This window comes from Carica papaya, chromosome 2 (genome assembly GCF_054855325.1).
Source record: "Carica papaya isolate Zhongbai chromosome 2, ASM5485532v1, whole genome shotgun sequence".
Lineage (NCBI taxonomy): Eukaryota > Viridiplantae > Streptophyta > Magnoliopsida > Brassicales > Caricaceae > Carica > Carica papaya.
The window spans coordinates 21,379,232-21,394,081 of record NC_142310.1 but is presented as its reverse complement, the minus strand read 5'-3'; the positions used below and the strand labels follow the sequence as shown (position 1 = coordinate 21,394,081).

Genomic DNA, 14,850 nt, shown 5'->3' with positions numbered 1-14,850 from the left:
ATCAAACAAAAAAAAACTCTTGATTTGTGGTCTTGATCTTGTTATTGATTATTGGTGAAGATTTTAGAGAAAAAAAAAAAACATTTCTAGATAGCCTGCAAGAATATGATCATTCAGGATTCATATAATAGCACTTTAATCTACTAATAACAATAGAAAAAAATATAGCTTTTATTTTCTAAATGGAAATTTCAACGTGGGAACGAACAATAGTATATGCATAGCATGCAAAGCATTATCAAGAATTTCTTGAATGTATCGTATTTACTTAGTTTATATATATATATATATATATATATATATATATGGAGAGAGAGAGAGAGAGAGAGAGAGAGAGAGAGAGGGCATAGGCTGAGAATCTTGATAGTGAATTTGGGGTAGAAAGATATCCACATCAATATTTCTGCTCTTTCTTTCATGCTTTTATTCCAAGCTTAAGTCATTTCCATGTCCATGCACTGTCACCACATCCATCACCTCACGCCTTCTTTCTTTATCTTTCTCCTTTTTTCTTTTCTATTTATTTACATGTAACCGCAAGTAGCTGGACACCACACGTTGCGGACTTTTTAAATTGTCAATTAACTAATTATAATTTATTTCAAATTTTATTTTGAATCAATTTTTTAACAGAACTTTATATATGTTGATGATTATGTACACTTTATAAACTAATAATAATATAGACAATCTAATGAAAACACATATAAAATCTATAGTCAAGTTCAAACCCACTTTCTCACAAAGAGATATGAAAATATCAATTGTAAGATAGATAAAAAATAATAATAATAATAATATTTTGGATCAATTTAGTTGTAAGCCCAGTCCAATTTATGGTTATTTATTAATTAATTAATTATATTTTCTTTTTAAGAAATATCTCAATCAAATTAATCTTGTCCAAGCATAGGAACCAAAAACTGCGACAATTCTGAGGAATACATCACCAAATCAAGTGATAATATAATATAATATAAAAATAAAAATAAAATATCACCAATCGTTAACCCTAAATCTGAATTGTTACTTTTACCATCTCTTTAAATTGATTATGAGCAGTCGGAAACCACTCTCCACCACTTCCTGCTCCATCTCCATCAACTCTGCAATCTCTAATTCCCAATAAAGTGCCTATATCAAAACTATCTCCATTGATACTTGTGATGTTATCCATGACTACCCTAATCCTTGTCCTTCCATGTTCTCCCATGGATGCAACTATGCTAATCTTCACATATTCCATATGAGATGGTGACAAACGTAAATTTCTTATTGTAAGACATTTTTATACGAAATTTACTAAATATACAATGAATAGTTAAATCATACATAAAATTTCTTTACAAATAGAAATATATTTATGTTATTAAATTTAATAGACTAATATAAATCAAGAGACAAAAAAAGCTTCTAAAAGAATATGTATAAGAAAATAAGTAAACAATCATAAGCTAATTAGTATGCAAAAATTAATAACTATAGTAATTAATTATTTCTAATTACTACTTAATTCAATGATTATTATATTGTTTTTCTTTTTATATATATAAAATTATGAATTCGATTCACATTATATTTTTATATAATCTAGTTTAATTTTTTTATTATATTATAATTAATTGATAATCTAATATTTTACTTAAAGAATTATTCTTAATTTGAATATATATATATATATATATCATTGTATGATTAGTTAGGAAATATTAAACCAAAAGGAAGAGATTTAGCATAAGTGTCTAATCTGGCTGGGTCTAAATACCACAAGAGGGAGAGCGAAAAAGTAAGTCTTGGAGATATCCTAATATTTGATTAAAGTTTAAAAATAAAATATTTTAAATATATTAGACTAATATAGGAAATATATTTTTAAAGTCTTGATGCACAAAAATTCCTATTAGGGTCTTCAGATATATGTGTAGGTGTATATACACACACACACACATATGTGTGTGTGTGTGTGGAATTCGTTGATTGACCACTCTTTGAAAAGCAACATTTATTTTATTTCTTGGCACACAAACACACATACACATATATATATATATATATTTGATGGCATGGGGGCAGAGAGAGAGAGAGAGAGACCATGTTTGATGGGCTGGAAAGAAGAGGAGCAGCTTTTCAGGAAGTAGATCAGGTAGCCAAAACAGCAGCCATTGTTTTTGTTCCTCATAAAAATATACAACTTTTTTACTTTGGAATTTTAACTAAAAACCATGAATGATCTAAACAGAACCAGAAAACCAGAAACTAATATTTTTTTATTTAAGTTTTATATATTTTGTTAATAGTTTATTATATATATTTGCAGTATTATGTAATTTAGAAATTAGTATCCCACGTGAATTTAAATTATAAGGTTGTGGGGTGCACATGGAGTTAAGAAGCGAGCCCACGTCGTGGTGTTTGGATTCTTGGGTTGTGGAGAAACACCATCATGCATGCCAAAGTTAAACCTACAATTAACATTTCTTAATTATTTTATTTTTTCATTTATAATTAACTCTTAATCACATTAATTATTATTTGACAGGTAATCTCATCATACCCAGCCACCCATATTCCACTTGTCTCATTTTCACCCATTATATATACACACATAACTATTGTAGTAATTAACTTCACCTTCTTCTTGTTTTTTTTTTTTTTTGTTTTGTTTTATAGCCTGATCAACATTGGCTAAATAAAAAAAGAAAAAACAATTATAATAAAAATAATCAATATTGGCTGTGATGTGAAGACAAAACAAATTAATCATGTTATTGGTTTGGCTGGACTCGGAGTAGTTAATTTTCGCATGCAAGGAAAGGAGTAGTATAATAATTAATTAATTGAGATATCGGATTCATGATTAACTTTGATCAAAAACGAAAACCCAATTCATATTATTTCCATATATATATATATATATATATATATATATATATACACATAGGCAAGAAATAGCTTTGCAGGGTTAGGTGGTTAAAGAGCAATTAGGGGCTAAAAAGGGCCTTTTTGTGATATTCTAAAAAGTAAGAGCCTTTTACAGTCATTTTCTCTTCCAAACATGCCCTTAAAGTTGTTAGCTGCCATTACAAAACCCTTGCAACCTATATTTCGTCTTAATAAAGTAAAATAACAATTAATGTACTGTTCGAGCTCCTTTAAGAATACATATATATATATATAATTTATTATAATATTTAACTGACTGACTCACCCACACCCATCTCTCTCTCTCTCTCTCTCTCTGCAAATGTTTCATCTCTCTCCCCACAAGCTTCCAAACAAAGAGAATTAATGGAAAGTGAGATTTGCAAGGTTTATTCTCCTTGTTGTCCTCTCCTGTACGCAGTTTAACATGAAACACCAAACAAAAATCCTCTCCTGTTTCATGGGTGTCTGTCCTCTCTCTTTTTCTTCAGTCCGCAATCCAAAACCATGATTAATCTCCATCTGATCAAATTCAAGAACCAGATAAGTTTTACACCCACCTCATCAATCCATGGCATATCTTGCCAATACTAACCATCTCCATCATCAAAGAAGCTGGCCGGTATGACCAATATGGTTCCTGCTCAAACCCTGTCCAACCAACAATATTATCATCATCTCTTTCACGGTTATGGTGGTGCCTTTGCTAGTTTTCCACAAGTTATGAGCCGGGTTCAAGGTTATGATGAGTGCTTAGGATCTGATCTAGCAGATAATAACAATACTAATAATAACAATAAGAATATTTCTATGGCGGAAGATGATTCAAGAACTAACAGCCTTAATGAAGCGGCAGGCTCCAGCACCAGAGATAACACAAGTAATATTATTCCAAATACAGTCCGAGAAGACAGTATCAGAGATGACGACCCCGGTTGGCTGCAACTGAGTATAGGTCGTCAAACGACGACATATGAGGCAAACAAGCGAGCCGATCAAACCGCCGGGACAAGTGTATCAGCGCCGGCGCCGGTGGAGCTCGATCTGTTGCCTTCGCCTAATAACTCTCAGCAGCTAATTACGCCATTAGCCCCTTTTTTCAACAGCCTGCAGCCTGAGTATAATCCACCTCCCGTAATATTTCAACAGCAACAAAACCAAGCGAGTAGCTCCTCAATGTTTTTTCCTCATCATCATCATCAAGAGAACATTAGCTGGGTGTTTAGGCCTCTACTCCAAAATACAGGATCCGTTTCGTCTTCATCGAGCTCGTCTATGATGCCAGTGATGAGGTCTTACTTTTCCCGGCCATTCCAATTGCAGATGGGAATTGTTGATGGTGCTGGGTCAACCACCGATTTTAGAGTGATTGATCCTCCAAGAAGACCCCATTCTGGCATTTGGTTCGTGCTCCAAGCGTCACAGAATCAGTAAGTGCAAATTTGAAGATAATTAGATTATGGAACTTGAAAAGATGATTTAGGCCCACAACCCACTTTTTTTTCCATCTTTTCCCCTTTTTTTCTTTTCCCTTTTTCACTTAGTTTCTTCTGGTTTTTCAAATATGAGAGTTGGAAGAAACTCATGGGGTTTGGTTTGTGAATGCAGAGCGAAAGAGCCATTTTTGCCCCAGATACCTAAGAGCTACTTGAGAATCAAGTAAGAATAGTTATTCATAATCTTTTTTCTTTGATAAGATTCATAGATTAATCAGGTGTACATTAATTATACCACAACGAAAGAAACCTTAAAAAGAGGATATATACAAGATTATAATCCAACTTGAACTTAAGACTTCTTGCAAAAGAAGTGACATATCAATCATTTAATTTTGCAGTGGTTGTTTATTGTTCATAAAAATTTATTATTGAATCTTGACAAGTAGTTCTTTCTCCATTTTCTTGTTTATTAAGTTTGGGTGATCTTGGTCTGAAATCTTCAGGGACGGGAGGATGACAGTTCGGTTATTAATGAAGTATCTGGTGAACAAGCTGAAACTGGATAGCGAATCAGAGGTATTTAAAGTTCAACCTTTTTTCTATCTACTTAATTAAATGCTTGTATCCTTAGCGTATTCTTCTGCATTTCATCCACTACATCTGCATATACAATAATATTCCCATTCATATTGAACTTGAACTTACTCAAGATTAAGAGAAAAACCACATTAGGTGCGTATATTGAAGAAATTAATTGCCCAACGGAATGAAACAATTTAATCAACATGAAAATAGACATTAATTAATGTTTGGTGTTAGAGACATCATGACAGAAACAGCACAACTAAATTGGTGTCTCTAGTGGGAGGGGGGGGGGGGGACGTAGTATTTCATCTTAGAACATATATGACATTTAGGTGGCAAGTATATTTCTATATATATAGCCATCTTCTCTTTTTGTATCATTAGGCTTTTAAAACCCATCATCTACTTTTCTAAGGAACTAAAGCCTTTGTCTAATCAGTTTTCTAAGCTTGGTGTTTAGTTAGTTATGGTGGTCTTAGTGACAAGATGAAAGTTGTAGGGTTTATTTCTAAACAACTTTTAACATAAACAAAATAATATACATATATATATATATATATCTAGAAAGAAAGAAACCCAGCTAACCCTTTTCGCTCTTTGAAGAAATGGGTTTTACTTTTTGAGGCCATTAACGATTTAACAAAAACTTTGCGTTGCTTGTGTAGAAAACAGCCGCAAGCACAAGTAACATATATACACACACACACAAAAGAAAAACAGAAATACCCAATTACATATATATATATATAAACACATATAGGACAGAAAAATTAATTAAATATTGATTAGTTGTATATTTTAGTGATTGAAGAAACCTGGGAGAGAAAAGATTAGCTGAGTATTGATGCATGATGATTAGTACGTACAGGGAGTAATATTTAAGATGAGTAGCGTAATTGATTGTTTGTGTAGCGCTGTTTATCAAGTACGTACTTACGTGTGTGATATATATATATATATATATATTTATAATCTCTAGAAACAAATATTGGCCGTAAGCATTATTGCCCCAGCTTACTACAAACATTATACATATATGTATATATAGGGATTCATTATCTGGATCATAATTGAGTTTGAGGAGCACACACACACACACACATATGTATGATTAGCCACAGAGCTTTTTTACATGGCAACTTTACCAACTTTTAAATGAAAGACAGACAAGGCCTAACCGGAGTATTGTTTGTATGTATCACCATTTTAAGAAATAAAGCATCCTTAGTTTTCATGTCTTTTTGGAATGAAATTTCCACATCACTTAATTAAATTGATTAATTTTTTAATTTTTGTTTTTTAAATTGTGAGTGAAATAATTCCAGGAAGCATTTTTAGACTTTCTTTAACTAAAGAAATTAGGTGACATTTTTTTAATCAAGTAGTGAAATCACTTTCCTTCCAGCTAAACTAAACTTTACACCAAATTAACACTCATTTTTAGTAAGGAAGACATACTGAAACATTAAATTAAGTTTTTAATATTTTTTTTTTCAAAAAAATTAGAACAATCTTTCTGAGTCTTCCGACTTATCATGAATTATCACAACAATGGTTTGCATCGAACTTTTATATAATGCATTTTTGTAACTTTAATATTCTTTTATTTATTTATTTAAAATTTTGCTTATTTAAAATAGAATATATATATATATATATAAGAACATATCACTTAAACCCATTTTCCTTGTTTAAAAATTCACTGCAGGATTTTGTTTCATATAGGATTCACTTTTATATGGGAAAACTAAAATGTGTGTTTTACGTGCATGTTATATAAGCATACGTATATTGTAAAGTATAGAGATGAAGATATAATTGGTGTCAAAATAAAGATATGTATATAAATATATATATATATATATATATAATGTGTAATTATAAGGAGTGGATCCTGTAGCGATAGTAATGCATGGATTAGGTGCACTATATATATATATATATATATAAATATATAATGAGTGATTGTATTGAGCATATTGGACGCAGATATAATTGAGTAGTGTCCCTTAGCTTTACACAAAGCTTCTCATGCACACTTCATCATCAAATACCATTATAGCTTCCCTACAATTATTACAATTATTTTAACAGTCCTTTTTTTTTATTATACATAACATTCTAAAACATTATTCGCTTCCAAAATTACTCCAATGAAGTCAAAGTTTCTAGAGACATGCATTGAAATGATTATATAGACACACACACACACACACATATATGTAGAACGCCCATCAAATAGATCAGTACCATCCCTATATTTTTCTTACAAATATATTATTACTACCTAACTAATCATAAAACCATTAGAAAAAATCATTTACATGCTAAGCTTCTAACAGCTGAGAAAAAAGAAAATAAAACTTACGATCACATATTATTCTATATAGGTATATGCACTTACAGTTAATATATAAACCTAGGTTTTTCCTTCTTACTTGCCTACCTTCTTCATTAGTTTTATAATAACTGACTATAATTAATTATTTAACATTTATTGGAGATAGAGGTTCAATTTTTGAGTCTAAACTCATGAGTGTTAATATACAAATAATAAATTAAAATTCTTTATATATTTAAGCTTTTGGCAAACTTAGCACTTGAAAAATTATCTAATTAGTACACCGCATAAATAATAATATTAATTTAGAATTAATTAATTTTGATACTTCCACGAGAAACATTAAAAAAGATTTGATGCTGTTGTTAGAAAGAAGTTTAAAACATATATATTGTATATAATTCTCAATGGTTAATATTGTGAAATTATAATTTCCAAAAAAATATAGTGAAATTATAGGTTAAAGATTAAGTTTGCTAATTAGAGATAATTTACGTTATATAACTGCGGGTCTATATATATATATATAATATAATATAAGGTAGGCATGTGAAAAGAAAAAAAAAAGATTGATTTCTTCGGTTTATAAAGCTAAAAGTTAGATTCCACTTCTTATGTACGGCATGACATGCATGGGGACGTTTTCGCCGTAATGAACGCAAGAACATTTATGAAATCGACACAACTCACCACTTAATTTATCTAAATGAAAACAAAGACACATATATATATATATATATATATACTCCTATAATTCTTTTCTTTTCTCATTGGTGGAATCGTATGTTTTCTAGGGCTAATTATAAAAAACTCATACAAATGTAGCAAGTCTTATTTTAACTCCTTCCAGCTTTCATGATATGCACATATATAGCTTGTCTATATATATATATACACACACATAATTCTTGAGAGGAGAAAAAAAAAACCTTAAGGAATTAAACTGTTTGAGCTAATAAGCATATACAATAAATCAGGATATATATATATATATATATGTGTGTGTGTGTACAAATATATATTTATAATCAAGTAGCTAAATTTTGGTTAATATTTAGGTCAGCCCTTATGTTCTGCCACGATATAATATAGACACACACATTGCCCGATATAATTCATGCCATGAAGTAAGGAGAAATCCATTAGTATATTAATTGGATTTCTTCTTATCATTATTTTTATATATAAATAATGTCTACGTATAAACAGCTATCTCCAGTTATAATTGATAATCCACTACACCTAATAATTCATAGAGAAATTAACAATCATGCCAAACATTCTTCATGAAAATCTGTAAGTCAACGAGTATAAGTCAACTTAATGCATGGCATTGATTCGTTGATGAGGAGCATGTTGATATAGGACATTACATTATATGTAGATTCGCGTGCATATCACATGAAACATTATTTTCGGGTGTAGGTAGGGGAGATACATGGCATGCAAAACTAATGATCCAATGATTAGCTTTATTATAAGTGCCTATGATTTATATTCTAAACAATTATTTTAATTTGTGATTTTGTAATTTCATATTAAGAAAATTTATTTAGTTAAGTATCAATTAATGATAACAATTAAAAATTATGTACTCCCATTTTCCCATAATTAAATTAGATAACCCTTGTAACAATGAATTAATGATTTCTTTAGATAATAAAGAGCATCTATAAGTTTTTTTTTTTTTTACACTAATTTCTTTCTTCACATATATTGTATATTGGATTAGGCTTGATATATGTGTTCTGAATACATTTTGAAGATCTTATTAGATTAATTAGAAAAATCATGCTAGCAAGGAAATGATGTAGAAAGGGTATTAGAAGATGGATAAAAATTAATAACATACATAATTTTAAGTAGGATGAGAACATTTTATTTCAATTCAACTAAATAGATAGGATTTCTAATACACTATTCCTCAAATGAGTATTAGCTTATTGATTACTTCTTCTATATTAGAAATGAGTAATGATTTAGTCTTGAGTTCTATCCTAATCTATGTGAAATGTGACTTGATTACTTAGTTTAAATACGTTAATTAGTGTTCTAAGCTAGAAAGAAATTTAACTTCTACTTGAAAATTTTATACTAGGTTATTTTTTAATAATTTAGAGAATATTTTGTTGATTTTGAACTAATCAAATAATGTCAGAATTTACAAATAAATTTAATAAAAAAATTTAAATTTATTAAAAAAATAGCAATAGCCTTACCATACTTAAAATTTTAGAGTTGAAAAAATATGAAATTCAAATTCCCAAAAGTAGAACATACACCCAACAATATATTAAATTATATCTAAGAATTTTACTTGAGACTTCAAGTAAAAGAAAAAGATTATCTTAACCCATATGAAATCATTTAAGTTAGATTTACCTCTCTATAACTAAGTATTGTTTTGGATAAATTTGGTTTTAAAAGTTTAGACAGAGGAAGCATCATAGAAGAGGGGCACGCATGTGTAGTACAATATATTTAGTAATGATTAGCCACAATCTATGAACATGAACAAGTGACATTTTTTGTAGCTACACTAGGCTAATAATAATTAACCAATTCAATTTCATGGGGAACAAAGAAAAAAAGAAAAAAAATCAAAGATGCCTTCATGATGGGAAAGTATTTATATTTCTGTCTGAATTAATTTTTCTTAATTTTAAAAAGTACATTGACTTTAAGATCTTGAAAAATTAAAACACATGTACACCCAAACTTCAAATTTACTCCCTCTTACTTGACACTAGCTCAATATTAATTATACCACATAAATATTTTTTTTGTTTCATAGAAATATATATAATTATACATCATTATTATAATTATTTTTGTGCTATTATATTAATCTAATGAAAGAAAGCATCATGAATTAGTCATAAAACATTAGCCACATAATTTTTTTATTTTTATTTTATAAACATATAATTAATTATACATCATCATTATAATGATGATGAGTATTATTATTATTATTATTATTATTACATTAATTAAATCAAAGAAAACATTACAAATCACATCGTAGGGCATGAAAGATCACACGTGGACCCTGTCCTTCTCAAGAACATACACCGAGTCTTTTGCATGCGTTGCATATCACTCTCTTTCGTCACGCTTTCGCTTCTTTGTTATCACCTTTCATCCCCCACACCTAATTATTATATTACTTTTTTATATTTTCCCTTTTGTTTCATTTTTAGAAAAAAAAGAAATTATATTACAACTAATAACATTGTCTTCTAGTATTGGGTTTCAATCAATTTTTAGAACTAACAAATCTTAATATCTATAACTAATATTTTAATCTCAAATTTACAGGATATATGTACATATATTATACTATTTTGAAAAGGTTGATAAAAACCCTAAGTAGTGCGCTTTGATGGGTACATAAATGACCCCATCATCTCCTCAACAACCAACCACACACACACATATATATATATATATATATACACAAAGAAAAACATGTAAATATAAGTAGATATCTATATAATATAAAATTTACGTGGGAAGAAAGCAATGCATGAAGGATTAGATCAACAACAGAATCATTCCAAAGGGAATAAATATTGAAAAGCATATAAAGACAGATCATAAGAAAATGAATTAATGAAATTCCCATTCGCGAGTTGGTGAATGCTACTCCATTAAAAATACCCAATATAGGATTCTATATCTATTTATAATTTATCTGTGTCTCTACATATATATATATATATAAATTGGTGTGATCAGGGACGACCTATTAATAATTAATTGGTGCATTTTTTTCCATGTTTGTTTGACCTTTCATGTTTTTAGGGTTGAAGAGAAATAAACAATTAAAAGAATAAGAAAAAGAAAGCAACATGGAGACGTGCATGAGATATTGGAGACTGTAAATATATAATATTAAAGAAATAATTATTCTATATTAACAAAAAATAAATAAATAAAAAGAAGAAAGTATATATATATATATATATATATATATATATAGTTGAGATTATAAAAGTGAGATAATTAAGAACCAAGTCTAAGGAATCATGATTTCTGGCTTAAGAGTAAAGGGTAAGTGGGTCCCGTAATGATTAAAGTCGGGCAGTTTTTAGACCGTGGGGATGAACGGGCAGCACTAATTAGTGTGTTCTTGGGGGTGACCGCTGCCCGGTAGTATTGCAGGAGGAATGTGAGTAAAGAGAAATTGAAGTTTGATGGGTAAAGTAGACGTTACATAACAAATATGGGTGAGACGTAAGCTACTGACGAAGCATGACATCATTATTACTTTTTCCATTTCTTTTATTTTTGGGTAGATGGGTTTTAGGTAATTTTACTTCCCAAGTCTTAATTTCTTTTCTTTAAAGTCAGATATGTTGTTGCATTATCATGCAAAATTCATCTCATCTTTTTTTTTTTCTATCTTATGTAATAATATGTTAAAAAGTAACGTATAATTTTGGGTATTTTTTGAGATTTTTTTCAAAATGATTCTTGAAAATTTTATTTGAATCAAATATCAGTTTGTATTTTTAAGTTATATAAATAGATTTTGGTTTTTTCAAATAAAAAATGTCATGTTCACAAAATTTTCTATTGAAAGAATGTACATACCCATCACAATTATTATTCTATATTCTCTTCTTTTTCTTTTTTATTTTATTTCTTCTCTTCGATTACTTTTAAAATTCTTATATTTTCTGTTCTAAAAAAAATACAATTTCTTTTACCAAAATCTTGAAGAAGCAATTGGAGAGAAAAGGAAAAAAAGAAAAGAAAAGAAGAGGTTGTAGATAAATTTTGGTGAAAGATAAAGAAAGAAAAAAAAAAAACAAAAAGAGTGAAATGATTATTTTACCCATCAACAAAAAATATATATGTTGAAATTATCATATTTTTTCTTCATCCACTTAATACAAATTGAAAATATAAACTTCTATTTTATTCAAGTAATTGTTAGTTACTTATAGGAAGAAAAGAACTCGTAGTTCTAATATCTAACTAACCTCTAACTGACCCTGAACTGAATATTGAAACTTTGGTTCTATTGAATATAGCATTGTTTGTTCCAATTTCATTTGATTCAGTTGGAACTACAATAATGAATATACTAAACAAAATTTTGCGAAAAGAAAAGAGATGATACAAAATAATCATAGTGAGTACTCGGATAGACATCAAGTTATTAGTATTATCCCTCAAGACCATTAATTTTTTTATCTCTAAGAACAAATTTATTTGATATATAAAAAAAAGTTGATAATACCCAAAATTTATTTATTTCACCAATCTATACATCAATTCCCATCTGTAGAATATAATAGAAAAGAATGTGTGTTGAATGAATGTGTTGATTATATAAAATTCTCATCTCTACATGAAATATAGATAATTAAATTAAATTAAATTGCAAACAGATAGAGATAAGATGTAGAGGGCAAGCACTTCTACCATTCTTGACACTGCAACATGTAAGAGATACAATATGGAGTGTAAGAGATGCTGTGACTTTGCTTCCTGACTCCTCTACTGCTGATCATCTCATGGTGCTTCACTATGGTAGGACTATATAATTTTTATATTACATTTTGCACTTGTTGTATAATTCTTAACTTATCAAACTTTTATTTTTCTTTTCAATTTCTCTAATTCTCTTATTTATTTTTCCTCTTAATTTCATTTCAATTTTCTAATTCATGGACTCCTAAAATTATATGTTTATGGTTTTGAGGTCAATAACATATATATAACCCAAATTATCTATATATATATATCACTCTTTTCCTTTTAATTTTTCTAATTAATTAATCATGCTTTTCCTACATATATATATATAAATATATATATATATATACATATGCGTGTGTGTGTGTGTGTATACCACCACTCTACATTCTTTATCATCTAGACAGCCTACTATCCTTAATAATTTGATCCATTACATGTACATAGATATATGGAAGAAAATAAATTATGAGTAACTTTTCGTTTCACCAAAAATCATTACTATATCTGTTTATATATGCATCAAATCTATTTTTTTCTAATTTATAATCATTGTTTCACTTGAAACTAATGTGGATAATATTTATCGTTTTATAAATGAATGTCTTACCAATTTAAAATATAAATTTTAAGATATAGGTTTACTTTATTAGTTATTCCAATTTTTTTGTTCTTTTAGAAGTATGCATGTCCTTTTTTAATTAGAAGCAGAAGAAATATTTGGAATTTTCTTACTTTAATATAATTAAAGTAAATTTTCTAATTCACTATTATCATTAAAATTTTTATTTTAAGTTTTTCTGCATACCTCATATATTAATAAATTTATTATTTAATTTCAAATTTTTTTATAACTGTTATTAACTTATATAAAAAAATTTCATTTTTATCTATCTTCAATATTTTTCTTTTCTGAATATAGCAAAATTACTTTACATAAGTTATCACTTATTTATTTTGAAGTTTCTTAATATATTAAACTTTTTATTTATAAATTTTTTGGTATCTTTATTTAATGTAACATATACATGCCAACTATTCATTCAATTTTTAGAAGAATTTGTCTCACATGAATGTAAGGTTCTCCTCATTTTGTATAGAATTTTTTTTTACTTGAATAAAACAATATATGATACGAAATATATATATATATATATAATATAGTAAAAGGCTCCAAATAAAAAGTTTCAATATCAAATCAATCTTCTACATCACAAACTATGAACTATTTATTCACCAGGGGAAATTAATTCATATTTTCTTTGTTGTGACAATATTTTTTCATTTAAAAATCTACATTAATGGCACTTGGATAATATGTAAATCAAAATGGTTCTCCTTAAAAAAGTAAAAGAACATTCAGGAAGTGGCAGAGAGAGAGACTCACTTTTATATGAAAAAAAAAAAGAAAAATAAACACTTATTAGAAAAGAACTTAATTTTTTAAAAAATAAAAATATATGTAAAAATAGCTCGAAGATTAAATCTTACAAGAACTCATTTAAGACTAAATACATAACAATCCATTTTATTGACATAAGAAGCATAAAGAAAGAGAAAAAGTATAGAAAACCGTTAAATAAATATACTCAATTAATAACTCTTAGAGAATAAAAGCCAAAATATTTAGCATGGAGTAATATAAGTGAAGATTATAGCCAAAATACTTAAATTTGTAACCATCATTAAAAAAGTGGGCATCAACCACCAAGCCAACCTATAAAACAACAATCTTGTTAGCATGAATAAAAGCCTACTCATATTAGGACAAGTAGTTAAACAATTATAAAAGGTCAAATATATTCTTTATGCATTAATGACTAATGATAAAGATAATTATAATAAAATTTCAATGAAGTTCCTTCCAAGAAATCATCAATAACTAATAAGAAAAAAAAATTTTAACACTTAATTATCATTTATGTAATACTAGATACAGAGTCTAATATAAATTAAGTAAAAAAAACTATTCATCTCAAACAAACTAGAAAAATAAAAAATAAACTATTGAAACACAACAAACTTAAGTTCTGAAAATGTTAAAAGAGAATCAAAGACCATTAAATCTATGAT

General features: G+C 28.0%; 1 protein-coding gene across 1 annotated transcript; it reads left to right on the top strand.

The window, feature by feature from the left end:
- The first annotated feature begins 3,209 nt into the window (after positions 1-3,209).
- On the top strand, positions 3,210-13,063 carry LOC110806606 (uncharacterized). The gene is made up of 4 exons (XM_022031519.2): positions 3,210-4,352; positions 4,531-4,581; positions 4,865-4,937; positions 12,690-13,063. Exons 1-4 carry the CDS (start codon positions 3,547-3,549, stop codon positions 12,843-12,845), a joined length of 1,086 nt encoding a protein of 361 aa, XP_021887211.1. The 5' UTR covers positions 3,210-3,546; the 3' UTR covers positions 12,846-13,063.
- The last annotated feature ends 1,787 nt before the right edge of the window (positions 13,064-14,850 follow it).

Bases quoted from the DNA above. Each gene is read 5' to 3' on its own strand.
- LOC110806606 (XM_022031519.2), top strand. From the start codon at position 3,547: ATGACCAATATGGTTCCTGCTCAAACCCTGTCCAACCAACAATATTAT. The intron at 4,582-4,864 runs GTAAGAATAGTT...TGAAATCTTCAG, and splicing joins AAGAGCTACTTGAGAATCAA to GGACGGGAGGATGACAGTTC. The intron at 4,938-12,689 runs GTATTTAAAGTT...AATTGCAAACAG, and splicing joins AACTGGATAGCGAATCAGAG to ATAGAGATAAGATGTAGAGG.